General features: G+C 38.2%; 1 protein-coding gene across 1 annotated transcript in view; it reads right to left on the bottom strand.

Moving 5' to 3' along the window:
• LOC150079087 (beta-alanine transporter-like) overlaps nucleotides 1-8,007 on the bottom strand; it is a 148,599-nt gene extending 140,592 nt beyond the window's left edge. Inside the window, exon 1 of the mRNA XM_090383520.1 lies at nucleotides 7,637-8,007. Coding sequence (XP_090239646.1) covers nucleotides 7,637-8,005 — 369 coding nt within the window. The 5' untranslated portion in view covers nucleotides 8,006-8,007. The remainder of the gene's footprint in view (nucleotides 1-7,636) is intronic.
• Between the last annotated feature and the right edge of the window lie 14,637 nt (nucleotides 8,008-22,644).

The following is a 22,644-nucleotide window of genomic DNA, read 5'->3' on the forward strand; positions in this document are numbered from 1 at the left end:
GCATTTGTGTCTGGTTATAGGCATTTATTTTTTGTATTTTATAAAGCTGGTTACGAGTGCATAATTTCAAACCACCATTGCAAAAATTTAATTAGAAAAACTTGAAGATGCTCCATATTTCTTCAATGTGTTTCTAACATACACCGTCCAGAAGAACCAGAAAGGTTCATTGCCTCCGTAAAAGCGGTTCCGTAGCGATGCGTGAGCATATCTTTAAGTCTGGAGGTGTATTTTGTGCGGGGATACTTGGCGTGATAGTATTTAGATAGGCTGATCTAATCCAGCAGGTAACAGATGGTTTTAAACAAGAAACGGTAAAATGAGATTCAAATAGATGGTAACTAGGTACTTTGATGCAGCGCCAATCCTTATAAATATTTAGACGAACTCAAGGATTCTGGAAGCCTTGAATACAATCTTCTATGGAATCAGTAGAAGACCACAAATTTTTAATGCTCGGTGAAATTTTATGTCACGAGATAGATGTATGTACATAAGTAAAATGGACTTAATCTCATACGTAAAAGATTATGATATCATCAACTATATTATAATTCCGAAACAAGGAAGGATGCTTTTATTCGCCTTTCTCTGTGCTCCTTTATTCATTTGCATTCCAATAAGTCAGTGCAACTAAACTCCACTTAGGCTGCCTTTTCATCTAGTGGACAGTCGAGCGAGTTGACTCCCGGAGTACTTTCCATTGCAGAAACCAGAAACAAAATGATAGTTGAAAATTATATAATGTTAAAATAGCTAAAAAATTGAATTTTAATTGTTTTTGATATATATATCTTTAGGGTAATCTAACCTTCTCAGTTCTTAGGGAAACTAACAAGCCTATTGAAATCTGAAAGCAATTTCTATTAATTTCGGTCTCTCTTTACTTCATCGCGTACTTTTGTAGACAGAACTCAAAAATGATCTCCCCATTCGCCATTTCCTGGACGAACTACTTCCAGAATGATGTGCGCAAGTCTAAATCATCATCTCGCGGTGACATAAACGCCGAATTATCACACAAGAAGTGAGTTGAGAGGAGATAACAGGAAATGGCCGTCTCTGAGTTCGTTAAAAGGAAATATTTCACTGGAACTCGTGGCGCACCCAAAGATATAAAGTTGGCAAGTGCGATACGTGTCCAGGGAAATTTGCGAGTGCCGGTGATATTAATCACGGCTCTCATCGCATCATTCGGGACTGTTACCATGACGATTATCATCATCTGTTACAATGTGTTGCTACGTACTGGAGTTCCACGCAGAATAGCTTCTGAGCTCTCAGTGTACGGTCCACGCATTGCATTAAGAACACTTCGACTCGGGATGCGGTTTTATGGCAGCAAAAGAAAAGTGTTGCGAAATTAGATTTTCTGGCACTCCGCGCTAATGTGCTGGAAGCGTTAGAAGACTGCTTTCTCATCACAGAGATTCGCAGGTATCGCCGAAACTTGAATGTATTTCCGGCATCTTGTAGCAGTTATCTAGGGAAATGCGGATAAAAGTGTACTCGATTATGTACCACTGTAATTACAGGACGTAGTTGCCCTGATTGCGCGGCGCCCTCTAGCGCACTAACTCTCCAAACAATTTCGTGCCCAACTGGATGTATGAACATAAAATGTTCGCCTTCTGTAACCGAACAGCACCGCCACATCACAGCCCTCATATTTTAACCACAAAACCGTTTCTAGTTCGTCGCTTCCCCCTGAATATAACACTTCTCTGAATTGGGAGTTTGCATGCGCTGTATTGGCGATTGACTGAAAGGTTTGCGCATACCTACATTTCTGTGGTAAGAATGCACTAGATGTAGGATCTTTGGCGAAGGTTTCATGGGTTGTTATCTCTTGGTCTTTTCATCTAATAAAACAGGCACACTGACCATGAATATATGAACTCTACAGATGCGGTATACTTTGCCTCATGCCCTTAATGGCGAAATTAAACAGCCTAAATTACGCCTACTTGTCCGTAATAGTTTAATTCAAGAACATTCGTGTTGTATCTGCAGTGAGGAATAATTTTGGTGGTCCGTTACTATGACAACTCCAAGCTACAAAAGTTTTACTCCAACATCCACTATTGTGCAATCTAAAGGTTAAATCTCTGTAAAGCCTCGTTGCTTTAATAGGAAACCCACTTAGAGTAGAGCTGAAAGAACCCATTTATGCTACACAATGCAAGTTGTATTCCCATCTGTTTAGTATCATCTGCTATACAGATGAATTCTATTCGATTGAGATAAGTTAGTCGGCATTTACAATGAGACTTTATTTGCCGAATACACCAGGTGATGTGCGTTGATCAAATTTCACCATTCATTGGACAAAACTATTTTAAAGATTGGGCTTAAAAATGATGAAATGCAAATAGCTGAAGCTGTTTGCCATATTGAAATTATATTAAATTAGAAAAATATCTTGTCTTTTCGTGTATTTGAGGGGGGGGATATAAACTACCTACTTGACGCAGTAGTCTTAATGATTAGAGCAGAACAAGCTTTGTCTGAACAATGAGTTGTCTGGTGTTGCACAACTTTGAAACAATTGGCATCTCCAGAAGGTTAATTAATTTTCTAGGACCTTTCATTTAGAGGATGTGTAGTATATCCATAGATGGATAAGAGATTATAGGCCTTGATGATAATCAGTATCCTTTATAATAAAGTGGTTTTGCCACCTGTTGCTGTATGAGTTCGGATCGAGTGGGAAGCTGCCATAAATTTCAAAGGGCTCTTTAATATAGACTAACCACAACCTCGATTGAAGAGACTTCTAAATTTTTGACAGCTTCCAGTGCTACCCGAGTTATTTTCGATTGTTCGGCCCTTACAGTATGCAAATATCCCTGAACAAGTGTTTATGGACATAATATATGATTAAAGGTCACGCCAAGGTCTTAGGATCAGCACAGTATTACCAAGGTAGTCTTGGCCCTTTAACCAAAGTCATACTGCATACAAAATTGGCTTCAAGTTCCATAACTGTATTTTCGTATTAGTTATGACTGCAACTTTGAGGTTAACTTTGGAAATCTTCACAACCACTTCAAACCTTATGAAGACGTCAGAGGATGATGTGATATCGTTCATTATTCTCGTTCCCTTGGGAACGGGTTTTCACTGTCATAGGACACCCACTTGAGAATAGAGCTGCAAGAACCCGTTCACAACTGATTGCTAATGAAGCACTGCTGACTGCTTGTTTCCAAATAAAATATTCTCTAAGTTAATCACGCTGATTATTGGTAATGTCATCCTCGTGTTATAGAAAGGCGTTCTCAGCCTTAAGTACGAGTTAAAATTCCGACATTTTGAGGAGCACTTCAGCACACCTGCTTACTTAATCCTCCGTTCCTGTGACCTAGCATGACGTGACCCTCTCCACCTCTAACGAGTTCCAAACTTACAATAACTCTTCAGATGTTAGTGGTGTCTTATAAGTTGCAAATTTATTCGGCGCCATTCTCTTTTGTGAGTTATAACAGAACGAGAAAATGTTCACCGAAGTGTGATGGGAAACAATGATGGCACTGACTTAATTACTGTTAAAAGTTTCGCGAAAATACTTCGTAATCCACTGTTTTAAGTTACGGTTTGAAATCCGTATTAAAATTCAAGTACACGTTACTATGGAGACAATAACAATGGATGAAAATCTTTTGTTAGTTTTATCGTTGGGCAAGTTGTAGGTTAAAAATGGAATAGCCTATTTTTTTTACATTGTTGTTTCTGTAGGTTAAAAATTTAATGAACTATTTTTTCTACATTGTTGTTATTTCTGTAGGTTAAAAATTGAATGAACTATTTTTTTCCCTACATTGTTGTTATTTCTGTAGGTTAAAAATTGAATGAACTATTTTTTTCCCTACATTGTTGTTATTTCTGTAGGTTAAAAATTGAATGAACTATTTTACATTGTTGTTTCTGTGGGTTAACAATGGAATAAACTGTTTTTTACGTTATTTCTGTTGGTATTTCGTTTATCTTTCTTTCGATGTTAACACTGAATTCTGCTCTACGTGTTCAACCTGTATTTGATATAAAAATACTTTATTTTTTAGCTGTTTATAATTTGCGAATAGGTTAGTTGCCATGGTTTTTTTTCGGACTTTTTTGCACCACTCAATGTAATCGGATCGTCTTTCCATTGCTCTTTGAACCCTTGCCCTATCTTGCTCTATACCGTTTGTCAGCTTAATGCCTTTTCCATGTTTCTTTGGCGTTGTTTTCTGCACTCTGGTTGTCGCAGCGCTATCTCCACTACCTCCGGACTATAATACTCGCTCCCGAACGTCAGCAACAACATATGTCAAAATCGAAACGTGTTTGCTCAGTGAGGGAAAAGAAGAAAATTTTCCCCGACGAGCCGCGTTGTCACGAGAGTAGTAACAAACAGTTGCTTCTGCCGTGCAGTTTTTGTGCCTGGCGCTGGACAGCGTTGTCATGCAAACAGTTACTGAGTGGATGAAACGTATACAAGGACCAGACAGTGCGCGCTCGCAATTTACATTCACACGAAGTCTTCCTGGATTCATTCCATCCTCAAACATAAACGATGTGGTGTTAGTTTCGGATGTCAGTTTAAATATGTGGTGGGCGTTCCAGGGGAGGGTGATTTATGAGACAGGGTTCCACTTGAAACCGCCGTCAATGCTGTTTCACTAACTACGCGCGGGCGCGCAAGCTCCCCTATCCTTCCCCCGTATATGAAGGGCAAATACAAGTTTCTCTCAACCCTCCTTCCCTATCGTCACTGGGGCTGCCATTATGGTTTTCTCTCAAGAATTTTGAAAAGCAGCCTTCACTTTTCACATTGTACGAACTACCTGAGTTCACAGGTAGGAAATAATAATTAATGCGATTTGTTTTTCATTGTGGAATTCCTCTCCATTTCGAAAAAACCGACACCCGCGTGACGTCATGATGATGACACGCAACTGTTTGCAGTTTAACACTAATATAGAGAAAGTAATAGGGTCTCAAGGTCACACGTTTTGTTCCCCGCGGCTTTGCGTTAGTACAGAGTGGAAAATGAGTGGCATTGAGCCTCCAATTAATTTTCTCTCTGCTATAAAAAAGCAGTCTTAAGTTGACAGCATCACGGCTGTTACATATCATCCCCCGGATAAGCTTAGTCGGTACGCTATTATACATCTCCGTCTGCCACTCGTTTGCAGAGATCTGGAATCGAGTCTCGTCAGAGACCGGAGTAATTTTTTTTTCATTTTGGGTTCAAAACGAAAACAAAATGGCCTAGCTTGAATTGTTAACCACCCTTTCCACCTTCTAATCATCAGTAAACTTTACAGCTTCCCTTGGATACCCTCGTAAATATTATTTAAAAATATGAGGGCATCCAACACCAAGCTCTAAGAGAGCTTGAAGTCTGACCATTTAGCAAAATCCGCTGTCTCCTATCTTTTAGCCAGCTGCCATCCAGTGTATGATCTTACCAGTAACAACTTTCTCTTTATATAGTAACCTTTCATGAGGGACTGTGTCAAAGGTTTTACTAAAGTGCAGATAAAAATGTCAAAATTGTTATCTGCATTCAGTACATCATATTAATTTACCTGATTGATCAGGAATGATCTTCCAATAACGAACCCATGCTGAGACCTATTTAAGACACCACGCTTTTTGAGATGGTTAAGGATGTGATTCTGAATCGTATCCTTAATCACAGACTTCATGATCTTCTCTACCACAGAAGCCGAATTCATTGGCCTGTAGTTATCTAACTCCTCACTGAGCACCACCTTTGTGGATTGGGAAGTCATTATCACTTCTCCAGTCCTAGAGGATCTTCCCAGAGTCTAATGACGCTCTTATCATTCCCAGTGGTTTGATATACTCAAATGTAGGCATTTTAAATGACAACTAATATATATGCCATTAATTGCACGTAGCCTCAGTGCTTTTCTGTGATCATGATATCACTTATTTTATAGCAGTCTGGCTCTTTAAAATTCCCCAGAGATTTGATCTTGCTTGTGCCTATAAATATTGTTCAGAAGTATCTATTCAGCTCATCTGCCAGGATTTCTGTGGATATTACACTGCAATTAATTAACGGACATGTTGGATTTGTTCCGTATTCACGTATGAAAAGAACTCAGTAAGAATTCTTAGCTCTTTGCTGGTGCTTTCTCACAATCGGCTTTCGTCCATCCTACTCCATCAGTGGTTTTGTTACAACATTCTCTTGCACTTGCTTGGATAGGTATATCTGGACAGAGCATACCCGAGTATACCTCGGGTATACTCTGTCCAGAATCCCAAAATAATTTAAAAGATTTAGACCTTTAAGTCTGTCTTTGTTTTCCTTCCTTATTATAGTTAAGAAGAATGGACTTCACTCTGGACAATGTAAAAGGTTCATTTGAAGTGACCTTGAAAGGAATGGAATATTTTCTTGTAGAAATCACCATCTTCCAACTTATTGGAACCTGGTCTGCCTCGTTAACTGTTGGGAATAAGAAGCCTAGACGATAAGAAACAGCCCTGAGAAATCCGGAGGAAGTATCGTAAGAAGAAAAGCTAAACATGGAATGATACCTCTCGAAGGGGCAGCCACTCCTCCCCCCACACAATTCTTGTCCTTGAGCACGAATCGTTAGTATCTAGAGTTCCCCATTCCCATATGCACGCAAACATTAGAATATACGCGGTTTACAAGCCAAACACGATGCCTCCTTGCCTTAGTCACCTCTAAGAGAATACTGACTCTGCATTTTTCTGTTACTTAAGATCTCAATGTTTAAGGAACGGAAGTTGAGCACTGACAATTTAACCGCATGAAATTCATTACATAAAACAAAACAAAACAAAAAGCCACCGATCGTTTAGTAGGGAAATCCATAATAGAATATGCGTGTGAATTTATAGTAGATAGAACTCATATTACCATTCCTGCCAATTATTTCTTGCGGTGCATGCAACAGAATTATAAATTCATTAAAACAAGACTCAATAAAAGCTTCACCGGATGATTTTTTTATTTATCTAAGTTACATTTTGTTCCAGTGAGAACATACTTCAAATTGTACCAGAGAAGGTTTTTCAGTAGAAAATGTATAATGGCGAAAATTAAAATTGCAACATTAGCATTCGATGTATTATTTAGAATTGCAAACCCCCAACATTGAGGCCTTTGGTAATAAGATTACGCATTAGTCAACTTCAGAAAGGTTGCTTGGTTTCAATTAAATCCATTCAATTGAATTATACTCGCTGGCGATATGAAGCAAAATAAAATATATAACCCTTGAAAAACACCAATAATCGAACTGGATTTAACTGCATTTCTCCAACAATTGTTTTATATAAAACCATAAACCATTGTTGACTTGATGTACATTTTCCTCATCTCAACAATTGTTTTATATAAAACCATTGTTGACTTGATGTACATTTTCCTCATCTCTTTTAGCTTTCTATTTAACAAATGGAATTATTATATCAGAAACGATATTTATTTATTTCGAAAATATTAAACTTTTAAAAGAGAAAATTAAAAATCTTTTCGCAAGAAGCACAATACAAAGGCGAGCCGCGACTACAAGAAAACAACCGGTTGTCAAAGAAACAGTTGCCACCCGCTGATTTTAAAGCAAATAAAAACCACACTCACCATTGTGACTACGGTGTGTTCGTCATTAATTTCTTGTCTGTCGTACTCATAACCGTGAGGACAAGCGGAAGACAACGCAGAGGCGTTCATCCCCGGAACTTCGACTGACAGATTTAAAAGGGGGAGGTTGCACTGAGCCACAGTTGGTCTAGTCAGCAGGCCGCTTTCTTTGGTCCACGGAGGGTGCCGCGCAGTGACGTTGGTGTCATTCTGAGCCCGACACCAGAAGTTCGGGGTTAGCGACATGAACAGCTGGCTGTAAAAGTGAGATCCGAAAGGGAGGTGAGCGGGGAGGAGCACAAACCACAGCATCATCTTCTGGTACCTTCCGAACTCTCCGACATCTCGCAGTATCTGGTCGAAATCCATTTCCAACTGCCACTCGCGCCTTCTGTCCCGGGACCGATCCCTGTTTCCTCGCTTGTGTGGCCGCTCGCTCGGCGCGCGCGAGTGAGAGAGAGAGTGATCGACGAACGCACCAGCCACGCGCACTTAAATAAAGGGACGCAAACGCGCGCAACGCTTCACAATTCTGTCGCTCGATCACCACATGGCCCACTGCCCGGCGCTACGAATGGCAATTTGATTACCATCTTCCACACGCTCTCCGGAGACGGTCAATATTTGACTGGTGAGGGATAAGTACCCTAAAAGTAGTGCCCACACAACTTTGCAGAGAGAAGATAGGCTTCTGTGTTTGTTGTAGTCCACCTAAAGTGCTTCCGCGTAATATTTGGCTTGGATTACAGCGGCAAGGAGACACTCTTTCTTCGTCATATCCATAGAAGACCGCTTTATGTTGTTTAGTCTGTCTCCGATCTCCTCGGTGTACTCTTACTGCAACCTTGAGAAACATGCTGGAGAGAAGATGCTCCACATAATGGGCAGATGAGCGGCTGCAAAGTGAACAACGAATTGATTAAACTTTTACAAGCGTTTTAATGCACAAACATCCGGGAACGTTTTGCCCGAGTATACGTTGACGTCACTCGATTACCATGACTCGAAGTTGCGACCATTGATTCTGAGCAATCGTGGCCGCGCTGTTTCCTCAAATCTTCTGACATCTCTGTTTGCCAAAGACTTCGGCCGTCTTGTAGTAGTCTTTTATCACGTGGTACGAGCATCACCTGATACGTTTCTTTTAATCCCAGTTTGCCATTCATCTCATTATAGAATTTTTAATGAGCGGTATATTATTATTAACTTAATAAGGGGGGGGGTTTAATGCTGGTGGTCGCACCTTTAAATATAGATTGATGGCACAAAGGTGGTGTTTTAAGAAAGATAATTAAGATTAGACATTCTAATCGATGTGTCTGAAGAAGACCAAAATCGTACTGCCCGAAACGTTACTGCGAATATTATTTTCTGTGTCTGAGAATATTATTTTTCCCTCAGAGAATAAACACGGGGGGGAGGGTCACCATATTAAAGTTCTCCTCTTTAGCCCAGCCTTGCCGGAAATTGTTCAATCTATCTATCGTTAACCTATCCGTGCTCGGTCAATTCAAAGTATCGATCACTCAGTTAAGGAGAAAATTGGAACGCAATTTTCCGTCACGTTCGGCAACTTGATTTTTTCCCCCCAGCGGGTACTCCGTTTTGGTGTTAACAGCTTAATAAACACGTGTACGCTGACGTCATTTAATATTTGCCCACCTTAGGATAAAGTGGCGTTCGCAATGCCGTTGTGGCATGCTTAATGGAGTTTTAGCGAAGTTTGCACAAACTGGAAATTGTGGGGGGGGGGGGGGGGGGAATTTTCCTACCTACTTAAAATTTCGAAATAATTTAATGGAATTTGAGACGCCTCATAGGATAAAGTTGAACGCCCTCTTGGATGACATTCCATGCTCCTGATAGGGTAAAGAGCCTGAAAAGGCCTTCCCCGGTTTCTCGATCTAACGAAAATCCTTCACTTAGAGAAAGCGCGTTTACTTACCCGCTGTACCGCGTGGTGTCTCCTGTTCTCCAGACCCTTACTTTGGAAATCTTCCAGATGTTTAGCCTCCGTCTTACTTAGCTGTACAAGGACAAGCAGACAATTTGATAACTGTCTCTTTAACTAGATTTATAACATAAGCCCTGCCTTATTGACCTGCCTTAACCACTTCTTCACTATTTTTGATGTGAAACACCCTTGTGGGCACCAACCGAGTAACTCTGATCGGTCACGGAAGTGATGTCATACGTCCTGCAGTTATACTACAGGAAGTATGATTGCAACAATAGAAATATTTGTCATATGACTGCAACAATAGAAATATTTGTCAACAATTTCTATTTTCGTCTCGCATTTTCGTTACATTCAATTGTTAGGTGCCACTATAGAAGATTTCATAAAGAAGGATCTTTCACATAAAAGATCTATCGCGCATGCTCGGCGCACACGCTTTTTTTTTTTTTTTTTTTTCTCGTTTCTGTTTAGAGCGCATCGGTAGATATTTTTTATACTTAAACTAATTGCGATGATTGTTAGCTAACATCTGGACCATCCCGTGTTTCAGTGTCTTATTTCTACTGAATTATTTTAAGACAATCTAAAGATTGCGGACGAAGTAATCCAATCTTGTGGTAAGTGTCGTATACGTGTGGAGGAGGAGAAGCAAAATCTTTTCCAGGCAATCTAAGCAGCTTACTGGAAGTTCTCTTGTAGAAAAAAAGAGAGAGAGAGAGAGAGAGAGAGAGAGAGAGAGAGAGCATATCAAACTCGAGCAAGTAATATAAGCTGTGATTTGTATTGGTGTTTCCATATTTTGTGCATTCCGGCTATGCTTAGAGACGATTCGTGCGATCAATAATGGAAAAATAGCAACTGGCTCTGCCACGTTACTCGTTAAGTCTAATAGTAATGGACGATAATATGTTCTAGAAGCGTAACGCGTAGTGGGAAAGGTCCACAACCCTCGAAGAGGTCAAAAACTAATTAAACACTATAATGCGTTTAGGGCTTATGCCTCAGGCTGCGAGAAAGTCTAGACTATGTATAAGTTAAGTGCAAATGCATCATTAATACACAGCCAATTCTAAATTAGAAAAATATTTGCAAAGGCGGCATCGTTTTAAGTCTTTAATACATCATACACCATCAGGCATCTCTCATATTGTGGAATTATACTTCACAACTGTTTTGCCACCATGATGTCCGGAGTTTCCAAGAATAGGTAAGGACAGTCTTCTCCACTGGGGAAGCGTTGCCTATTCGAAGTAATGCAATATCATGGCAACTCGTTGTGAAGGTATTCACAATACGAGAATACTTAAAACGATGCTGCCTTTGCAAATATTTTGCTAATTTAGAATTGGCTGTGTATTAATGATGCATTTGCACTTAACTTATACATAGTCTAGACTTATTAAACACTCGATGGTTTCGATTCACCACCAATAAGAGGAAGTTTTGATTTATTGTTTGAACTCAACTCGATTTTTAGACTTTTTCCAGCCGTAGTTCATTCAATAACTTCGAAGTGCAGTATCTCTATATAGAGTTGCTATTGAGATAAAGTATGGCAGAATTTATACCTTAATGGAGAGGATATGATTCCGATGGAGAAAGAAATCGAAATAAAATAGGTGGAACGATACACGATAAAGAATGATTTATCAAGAAAAGAGAGGGGAGAGAATAAAGCGACGAAGGTAGAGTGAGAAAAAAGGAAGACATAAAGGAGATTTCGGCGAACACAGGGAGGCCCTTGCATCGAAGCCCCCTCTACTGTTCAAAGTCTATTGCAGTGGCAAACTTCTCCACTTATATCCCATTTCGCGGGCTCTTCAAGTGTTCTTACATCACTCGTGCTTCGCGTTGTCTGTCAGTGCGTCAGCTATGCATCACTAGCTCCCTATGTGCCAAAAAAAAGTAGGGTGAGGATGAAGCAAGACGAGCGACAATGCCCGTCGGTGAATCGTGCACATCTTTCACGGAAGACAGACGCTGGCACCTCGTGCCGCTGCTCCTTTCTTAAAGAGGGTGCACCCATAAAAGGAGAACGTATTGGCTAGCCTCCAAGGCTTGGAAGCATTAGGACTTCTTTAATCTTTCTCTCTCATCAGATAAAACCATTATTTTTACTTTCGATCACAAGGCTATTTGCTTTGCTGGTTGTACACCGAGTCATTGTATCCGATGAAAGAACGATGTTAGACCACTTGGATCCTAATTAACGTTACAAGCGATGCATTTTGGAGTAAACTTCCCTCTGCGGCCATTTCAGGAGCACCTCCGAAAGTTGGAAAACGTGAACTAAATGGGCTATCTCAAGCTTTGGAAAAGGGAGCATGGAAAAAGCTCAAAAACGGATGGGTTTCTTCTTAAAGTAAAAAATTAAATATGATTAACAAGAGGCAATTAAGGTGGGCAGTTAATGCACCTACTCTTAAGGACAAACGTCTAAAGCCCCTGCTAGAATCAACAGAACTACACAAAAGCAATAGGAGTCGCAGCACTTGGTTTCAAGTCAAGAATGCTATTGGAGAAATTACGGTTTATGTTAGACTAAATTTAAATATATTTTAGCGCATGCTTTTTCGATCTCCAGTTTTGATTTCTGTAGGTCGGATGATTCTCCAGATTTGTTTTTAACGTTTTATTTTTATATTCATAAAATTAAGAGTTGGTTTAAATTATATATACTGCGTGTGTTTATCATCTTCGTTCAATTTAAAAGCTCTGAAAGATTAATTTGGTTTATTCTTTAATCAATTTCTACCGATTCTGCTTAATACCTCACTTCTCGAATGGCCAGAATGAGAAAAATCTTGCAAATTAATTGTCCGCTTTCGTTATCCATTAAAAACGTCGATTATTTGATCAGTCTCCCAGAACTTAATTTTCTTCGGCGATGACATGGTCGATGGATCTTTTCGACTTTCTCCAGCGATTTTTTCAATTCCCTCGTATGTTAACTTTGACTTTTTTTAATGGAAAAGATTTTTTGTTTGTGCTGTATAACCTTTCACCCAACTCCCGCTGGTTCAGCTAATGACGGACTTATTACAGTTTAAAAAAAATCGCGCTTTGTTTTGATTTTATTTCCAAGAGTGAACTCGCTGATGGCCATTCATCTCTCGCCAAGATAATACACGCTTCTCCTTCTTGTGTATATTTCCTTATATCGCGCTTTTTTCTCGCATTTAAACACCACCTGTTTCTTAATCACACCTTAAAGGTGCGTCTCTTATTTCATCGAAGAGATCAACCAGTTAATCTCGATCAAAATTTTCTTAACAGTCCGGATCTTATTCCTTCTCAAGAAATCGTCGATTTCTCTAAGGATAGCCGATAAGGCGAACTCTACCGTGCCTCAATAATTTCGCCATTTACCGAAAGAACCAAGCCTTTCTTCTCCCGAGGTAAGAATCTCTCTTTTCGGTGGGGGTTTAACTTCTTTTGATCTTGAAGATCGTATTTCTGGAAACGTCGGTCAAGAGAATACCGCGGTTTTCTTAACAATGGTATTTATACTTTCATGGAACATTTCCTCCGGCAGTTCTAGACATTCATTAGATCTTTGCCCCGCAGTACTTTTCGAAAGACATTACGAATTTACTTTATTTTTTTCTATTTTAAGGGAAAGATGAAATGGAAAGATTTCAATGTTAAAAACTTCGCTACAATGTCCATGTTTAAATACAATAGAGAATTGTGGTATGAACCCAAATCTTCTTTAAGAAGTACAATCCTAAATAAAATACAATTTACGAAACACGCAGTACACTATATTACGGTTGGAAGGTCAAAATAGGTCACTAGCGCTTCCGATGTAGCATCTTCTCAACGTAGGCTAGAATCACGGTTGGTAACTCTCTTTATTTTAAACTTTAAAATACATCTAGACTGTTCTAAGACGCGTCAAGTTTTGTATTCGAGATTTTTCCATCTAGTAGGGGGCACCACCGCGTTCCTTTCATCCAAAAGTGCTTTCCCGCGTAGCTTACAAGTCACCTTCCCAATAACATCCCATCAATTCGCTTAATGTATGAGTAATTATAATCATTGCCCAATTTTTAATCACAGCGCCGCAATTTTTAGTACAAAAAACCGTTTGCATTCTGCGTCAGAAATCCCATTATATTTTGATCGATGCGTTCAGTTTGTGGGATTGAACCCGAGAACTTCCGAACAAGTCGAAATATTTTACGTCGAGATGACACTTTAACTACCAATGAGGCTAATTTATCACCTGACATATCTGAGGCTAAAATTAAAGTGCACGGACCTTTCACTATTAAATCTAAGCTTTTAATTACACGCATCCGCACGTTCTGCAAGTTGCTGTGTCTCGCTTTTACTGCAGGCTATTTGTTTCCATCAACAAAATCGTTCACAATGTTCTTCCCGCATGTAATTATTTTGTTACTCTTTCCAAACGGATTAAAGAGGATTAGTCGATACCGGCAGGATTTGTGTACACCATAAAAATCGCGAACAACCCTAAGTGTCCATTTACGTACTTTATCATTTTAAAATTATCTTTTTGTACGCGATATCGCTATCTGCAAGGCCGATTTTCAATACCCTATTGGTGAAGTAGGCGTTTAGAATGTTAAATAATGGATTTGTATCATACGCCCTTTAAACTCACGAATAACTCGGAGATTACATTATTGGAAAACGAGCAAATTTTTCATTGTTAGACGATTCACTCAAGTAAGTCCATTGTTAGTCGATTCACTCAAGTAAGTCCATTGTTAGTCGATTCACTCAAGTCCATTGTTAGCAAGTGAACTAACTCATTGTTAGAACTCCTATAATAAAACCAACGTTCGTTTCTCTCTGAAAACAATAGGTATTAGTTTTGTAAACTATTTTCTGGGAATAGCGGATTTTAGCTTTAAGTCCATTAAGAAAAATTAGTGCCTGAGCTTTTTCACCATGTTGTAAACCTGCAACCTCAGAAGACGGTGAAGATGGCCTACTTGACTTTAAAAAATTACGACTGAAAATCGATAATATTTAAAATTCACGGAAAATTCTTATATTTGGTTACGAAAATTACAATTCACTAAGGTATAATAATTAATTTTATTAATTGAAGATTCTCCAGAATTCCGAATTCGGGCCATAAATATTTCGGTAATAAAATTAGTCAATTTTAGACTAATATTAATGTGCTAAATAGAATATAACAGTTAAAATGAATTATTAGCTCTACTTTTGATGATATCACTTTTTGATTATATCTAGCATGTCACTTTCAACCTTTTTCCTTGATTTTTGGAGAAATTTGTCCTTGAGGTATAGTTTGTGGCAACAGCACTATTTCCTGTCTAGACGTGTGTAAATATTGTGGATGATTTTTGTTATGTTTGTGGTGAAGTTACATTTGCATCATAGAAGCGTGCCGTTAGTCCGATAATAATAAAAAAAAAAACATACAGCTGTTATTTTGGCTTCAAGGTTAGAGACCAAGATAAAAGTTGGGCGCCTTATATTTGCTGCAATATTCCTGCTTCTAATCTCCACAGCTAGTTAAATCGCGAAGGCAGCTCAATACCTTCCGGCTGTGCCTATGATATGGAGGGAGCCTTCAGATCATATATAATGGACTGTTGTTTTTGCTACCACATCTTCAGAAGGGGATTTTCAAGAAGGAAAAGTGGACCTTAAGCTACCCGAATATGCTATCTGCTATTCGACCGGCACCCCACTGAGGACTTCCCGTTTGTGAGCAACCAGCTGAATATGTTTTAGAACCTAATGAAGAGTCAGTTGATGGCCAAGATAAATCACCTGGACTCTAAACATCAACAAATCCGGATTTTATATTTCCAACTTCCCCTCTGCAGAGCCACACAAAATTACGCAGAATGAATTAATTAAATGATCGTATCAGAGATCTTGATTTACCAAAACTCAAGACTGCAACAGTGAAATTTCCTTCAATATAATGTTAAAGTGTCTGTATAGCGGCGGCGTCAAAAGGATTTAATTCTTTTTTTTTTTAATGGAAAATAACCTTCTTGCCTGCACTGATCATTGGTTTAATGGACTCACTTAATATTGACCTCAAGACTGAAGACTCTTCATAGCTTATTCTAAATTGAGTTTAAAAGTACTGCTACTACATATGGCAACTTATTACCATTAATTCCAACACGCAATAACTCGATCCAGGGATATAAAAAATGTCCATTACAGTCCACTAGTTGAGCCAAGTAAAATCCTGTTTCTTCCCCTACACATAAAATTGGGACTTATGAAACAATTTGTTGAGGGAATGGATCAGGGTGGACCAGATTTCAAATACCTCAAGGAAAAATTTCCAAAGCTTATTGATGCCAAAATAAAGGAAGGAGTCTTCCTTTGTTTTGTCCTCGATAAGCAACAAACTTTCTGCGAACAATAAAGCAGATAACTATAAACAATTTTTGAGAAACCTCTCTTCACACCATAAATTAGGCTGCAACATGTCATTAAAATACACTTTTTTTTCACTCTCATTTGATTTGTCCCAGAAAACTGTGACGCATTAAGTGATGAACATGGCAAGAGATTCCATCAGGACATCTCCGCAATGGAAAAGCAATTCCAAGGCAAATAGAACTCTATAATGCTAGCTGATTATTGCTGGACTGTGACAAGAGATGCCCCAGAATGTGGAGTATAAACGACAGGTAAAGAAGAAGCGTAAAATGTGAATCAACTGATTTTGTATTCTGCTAATCGGTCCCTATCCACCATGCTCAATGGTGGTGTAATCCTATCGGTAATATCCTCCAGCTACACTCATTCTTTTAAAGTCGAAAAAATAGCGCGAAAGATGGATAAAAATGAATTGTACTTCACGGAAAAATTAAACGTAACTTTTCTATAGAACAATGTTTAAACCAACAAAGTTGAGTTCAAGGCCAAACTGAGAAGACTGATAGTTTGGCCAAAATAAAATTCTCCATTTATCGCGCCAAAAGACTTAATAAACTTTTAAATAGATTACCAATGACTTCTATTTGGAGAAAATTTACACTTAAAAGCAAAAAGAGTTAAAAGACAAATAGCGCATGCAACTGAAGAATATCTCGATACACACGTGCCTTTTATTTGTAACGTTACTAATTTCGGTGACAGAAGTAACAAGATAGGAAACTTAGGAACAAAAATAACAAGATAGAAAGAAAAAAAAAAACTCGTTCCTCGTTATTTTTTTAATAACAAGAAAGGGAAACTTCGGAACAAAAATAAACTTGGAAACAGAAACAAATAAACATTGAGAAGTAAAAGAACAACCAAGACATTGAACAATGTTTCCAAGAAAATATATTCGCTAATTCTTGGATGATTTGTTTTACAATATACCGCAGAAAAGACCAGGAATTTGTGAATGTATATCAGTAATCCACCACACTGATTAATAATAGTTTAAATCGTGAGTCCTGGAAACAAACGCTGTGTTGGAAATTGAACATCAATCGAATAGCATTATTATTTACCCTCTCATAGTCATTTTAAGGTTGTAAATTTGAAATATTCACTCCTGAAATAAATGTAATACGTTGAATTAATTCTGTTAACGAGGCAGCGTTTTGAAATCAACCACGAAGGATCATATTTTATTATCAACGAAGAATGCAGAGGGCCTCATTATAACGCCTGACACAAGCAATTAGTTTGTGCCCTGGTGTCATTACAGGGCCTCTTCTGCGACAACACTACCTTTCACCTAATGTGATAGTAAAAATCAAGCGAGCATCATTATATCTAACGCAAATAGAACTTTATTTGAAGTTATTTTTATTTTCTCTTTTCAAGACTTCGGTCTTTGCAACCCAGTATAATTAACGGTTTAATTAATATACAAGAATGTTTTATATGTCACGTGTAAATAAAATGAATATTAAGTCATTCGATCCACTGCGAAATACGAATCTTAAAAAATAACGGAGTTATTAGTATATATTCGAGGATTTTCCCTGTTATTTTGAGGAAGCTGGAAGTTCAGATGATTCCATTAAACATATTCCCTCTAGTTTGCTACAAATTGTCTTCTGTTTTTTTTTTAGTGTTTCACCGAGTACTTAGATTCCCCCAGATGTACGCAAGAAATCAACTTCTGATTTCTTATATGGCATTTGCTGTGTCAACAGAACCACAGTAGTCCATCTAGACTTGGACGTCGCCTAATGAGACACATGAAATATAGTGTTTGCCTGGTTCCTTTTTTGCTGACATTCCAAACTGATACGCTGAAAGATATTAATAATCTTCTTTCACGATGCTAATGGAAAGAAGGAAAAAAGAAATACACTGGGGCATCGCTACAAAAATTAATGGATTGCTTTAATAGTTGGGAATAATTCCAATCCACATGATTTGTATAACGAAGTATTGATAAATTGTGGTGTGCGCGCCTCGGTAATTAAAACACAACTGATTTCTTTTGGGAGAAACTTCGTTTATGAGATAACCTTAAGTTTTCATTAAAATAAAGGGATATTTTATTTTTCTAAACAGAAATAATACATATTCTATTAAACCTGGAGTCAGCTTCAGAAGGAAAGAGATCGTGATTTCATTATAGTGTTTACGACATTGAAAAATTGTTTGAAAGTTTTGCTCATACTAGTCTAATGGCTTGAGTTAGTGCCATTTAAATCGCGTGGGCAGAAAGTCTTATCTGGTCAATGGGGAATGCATTCCTCTTGGCTGATAATTAACGAACTTACTTTGAAACTCGATTAAGGCATTTTGTAAGCTCACTTCTATATCTCGTCCGAGCATCTCCAGTTCTTTTTTCTACCTTCTCTTGCAGAAAAGTAAAAATGCCTTAAATCGTACATTGAGTTCGAAATAAAATCTTCATCTCCCTAGGAAGATGTCAGTGCTGTCAGTTCAATGAAGATCATGAATGCGGATCCTCATGGGATGTTGAGGACCGAAGAAAATTCTTAAAATATTAGTGAGTACCAAAACAACTTGCATCTTGCAGAGCATTTTCTTAAAGGGGAAACTTAAAATAATTATATCCGGTCAATTAGCAAAAGCGAAAACAACATCTTGAAAGAAATTTCTTATTTGATGAAACTTTCAGAAAAATACATCGCGTGAATTCTGAAGTGAATGGTGCGCTTTCAATGTTCTTATGGCACACTGGGGTTACCGGATGTAGTGTAGCTTGCTATTAAATTTATCTTTCTTATTCCCACCGTAAGAAATGGAAAGGTAAAGATAAGAAATTAACTTTTCTATAGTTTAGTTATGGAGCGTTTTAATTAGGAAATGTGTCAACATGGAGATTTCAACTTTCTCATATTTTTATTGTATTCACTTCTCGTTCCAGTCATTTAAAAACTGCTGAAAATACGAATAGTAAAATAAACTTAGTGGTTATTTAGAGTAGAAAATAATTGTCATTAAGTTTCTTGGCTAATATATTGTGGAGTAAAAATTAATTTGGATTGGAAACAGAAAATGTGATATAAATTGATTAATATCTGAATTAAAATGTGCAGAAAATAGGCAATAAATCGTGTGTGAGCGAAATAGAAATTAATTTGCAATTATTTTAATATAATAATTAAAATACGTAAAGTATTATACTAATATTCATGGCAGGTCAAATATAGATTTGACTCAAGGACTATCCAGACGAATTTGTCATTGGCATGTGCAAACAGATTACACGAAAAGTGATCTTTAGTTTTTCATATTCAATTAGAGATTTAAATAGAAAAAGTACTTCTCCTGGATATTTTAAAAAAACCATGATCTGTTTAGTGCACTAGATTCGTGGCTGCAAACGGTTGAAATCGAAAAGAATTCTACATAATGGATTTATTTCAAGTAATGTAGAGATAGATAAATAAATAAATAGGATACGTCAAACGTAGTTTCATACGTTTGTAGACGGAAGTCTAGGTGCCACCGTAGGCACCATGATGATAATAAGGTGCCACCATGATGATAATAATAATATATACAGATAAATAAATGTATTTATTGATGGTAGATTGATGGTAAAAGCCATTACGGCTAATGAGAATAGCAAGGATTAAACATCTTGGACATATTGACTAAGATGGCACAAGAGCTACTTAAGCGTTGTGTTTAGTGAAGAGAGCACGCTGCAATTCACGTACATAGAGAACAAATGAAACTTTGAATAAGTGCAAAGTCCAATAAGGATTTATAACACGTCCGAGACAGTCCAAAGTTAGCATGGATTTTGCTGAAAGTTGTAGAAAGACGCATGGCCCGTTCTTCACAGAAGGAACAGTCACTGGTTCCTGTATAACGACCCTCTGGAAAATTATATGATCCCGCAAATTGCTCAGGGTGATCTTCGAAACAATGTGCTCATCTAACAAGGTGGCGTCTCCCCTCACTTCCCCAGGGATATTGGAATTTCCAGGTGAATAGGGCGCACAGGTCCAATTCTATGGCCAGGTCGAATCATTGAACATCTCTGTCTAGGGTTACTTTGAAGACCACGCATAAAAGAAACCCTCCATCTTGTCAACCGGTGTGAACAATTTGAAGAGTGGTATCACTGAGGCGATAGAAACAAGTTACCCCAGCCATTTACATCGAGGTTGTCAAGAGCTTGATTAGTTCTGGGATGTGTGTCGCATTGCTGCTGTATGTCGTATCAAAATGTTCTAACTGTTATTTCTACTGCAACTTTGGGTTTGTACCAGTTTTCTCCCAGTACAGGGTTTCTTCTATGTAAAAACAATAAAAAGGCTATAAGGCACCAAACGTATGAAACTACGTTTGACTTATCCTATTTATTTATTTATCTATCTCTACATTACTTGAAATAAATCCATTATGTAGAATTCTTTTCGTTTTCAACCGTTTGCAGCCACGAATCTAGTGCACTAAACAGATCATGGTTTTTTTAAAATATCCAGGAGAAGTACTTGTTTTTTTTTAAATGTTTAACCTTTGGATCAATGCGCTTGTGTTCCTCCGCAAATATTTGAAGTCCGTTTTTCCCTAAACTACCATTCAGAAAACCCTAACTAATGAATAAGTTTGAAATATTTACAATGTAACCAAAAGTTCTTACAGTATAAATATTTTCCCATTTTAAGTCCTTTTCATTTCTTATCCCTAAAAGGGTCTCAAGGCTGTGTCGGACAACAAAGTTTTTATTTGCTTTGGTATCTAATATATCACAATTCTGAACACGCTCAACTGGACGTAAAAAAAGTCTCATTTTTTATGCGCTTGGTGAGCAGCATTTGGACCTGTGATTGAATAGGGAATTGTGACTGAATAAAATCTATTTATATAGATCAAGCAGGGAAAGGGAACGAACTGCAAAGATGATAAAAATATGCAACAGACATTGCGTTTCTAATACCTATACGTTTTCGGACTGCGACAATACTGATTTATTCATATGCTCTGAGATTTTGGGAAATTGGAAAATCGGTCACCAGGGAGATTTGAGTAAACAAACAAGTCTCTCAAACTATTGTTTCCTCCCCTTTCTTTATATCCTTAACTTCTCTCACGCACCATAATGGCTAAGAATGACTCGTCACACGCCATAACAGAACAGGTTTATGTTTACAAATGCGTGTAATTTTTCTTGTATCGGAACCTTGAAAAACAAGAGGTTCGGACAGCTTGTTCTTTTGTTATTCCATTCTACTCCCTCCCTCCTCCCCTTCACCATGAAAACATTCAGAGTGCTTCTGCAAATTAGATTACTGTAAGTGTTCCTTTTGGCGCACTGCCAAAGGCGAGAGAATCCTGACAGGAGCAATATCCAGAGATTCGAATATGTTTTCAGTCAAAATTGTAATAATGTCGTTTTGTGCTTCTTTTGAGTCTCATAAGTCTTCCTGAAGAATAGGTAGATAGCTAGGTAGGAGTCTACTGACTGATTTATGCATCGTACATGAATAGCTTGAATGGATTGGCATCCATCACTTTTTCCTTTATCTTCTTTTCGATCTGCATAGAGAGCGATGCTCGTGCATGTTTATACGGGGACTTTGTCTGCTCTTCCTGACTCCGCTGATCATGCTATTGGCTTAATAAGTATCGACACAATGCGCTTTTGTAAAGTTATAGTAGTGTAGCATCATCTGAGATTTTCTCCATACTTTGTAATTCTCATTCGTACAACGATAGGAACCGATACAGCAGCAGTGATTCTCAACTGGAATGCAGCTGAACTCTGTCGTGCAGCTAGCTTTCCTCAGGGGTGCTGCGAATATAGCGTTTTTAAATCCATGGGTTTCTCGGAAGAATGAAGGTTGGCAGTCGTCTGTACCGTTTGAATCTGGTGAGTCTTTCTGCTCAACTGAATTCAATATCAACTATTCAGGAGCTTGGAGAAAACGGATTTGACAAGTCGTGTCCCTGTACCCAATTTAAATAATAATAAATTTGCTGTTTATACTCTGGGACGACCACCTATGGTCGAGAAGTTTACAGAGAAAGAGAGAATACAAGAACATAGCCCTATTTAGCGATTTTTTTTTACCCTGCAAGTTTACCCTACGGCGGCCTTAAAATGGAACCATCAGTGGCACTGCTTCGTATAAGACAGCGATTCCGCCGACCGGGCTAGCCGAGTGGGTAAAGTACCTGCCCGGTAACCCAAAGGTCGCGGGTTCGATTCCCGCCTCGGGCTTGGATCAAAGTACTGCAAAAACCTTGGGAGGTGCAATATGGCCACAGAAGCCGATGCGCCAACAACTACCAAATCAAAAAAAAAAAAAAAAAACAGCGATTCCATCCCAACAACTCCAAAGATTATGCTGAAGGTGGGCTACAATTTACTATAAAAAATTGAAAGAATAAAAGCGCTTACATTGGTACAATCAGTAAGGGGAACAGTGTCAGCATGGCCCTTTGCTATTCTTTCATGCCAGGTAATCAGAAAGAAAGTGACTAGATGGATTAGGAGTGAAATATCCTTAGTTCTCATCAAGGACTGGAGCAGTATCAAAAAATATGGCAGTTCAAGAGCGACTAGTGATCATAATGTCATAAAATGGGTGGTATCCAAGGAAATTTCAGTGGGTGCAGCTTTAATTAGAGTAAA

This window comes from Mastigoproctus giganteus, chromosome 10 (genome assembly GCF_048544385.1).
Source record: "Mastigoproctus giganteus isolate SK-2022 chromosome 10, ASM4854438v1, whole genome shotgun sequence".
In the NCBI taxonomy this organism is placed as follows: Eukaryota; Metazoa; Arthropoda; class Arachnida; order Uropygi; family Thelyphonidae; genus Mastigoproctus; species Mastigoproctus giganteus.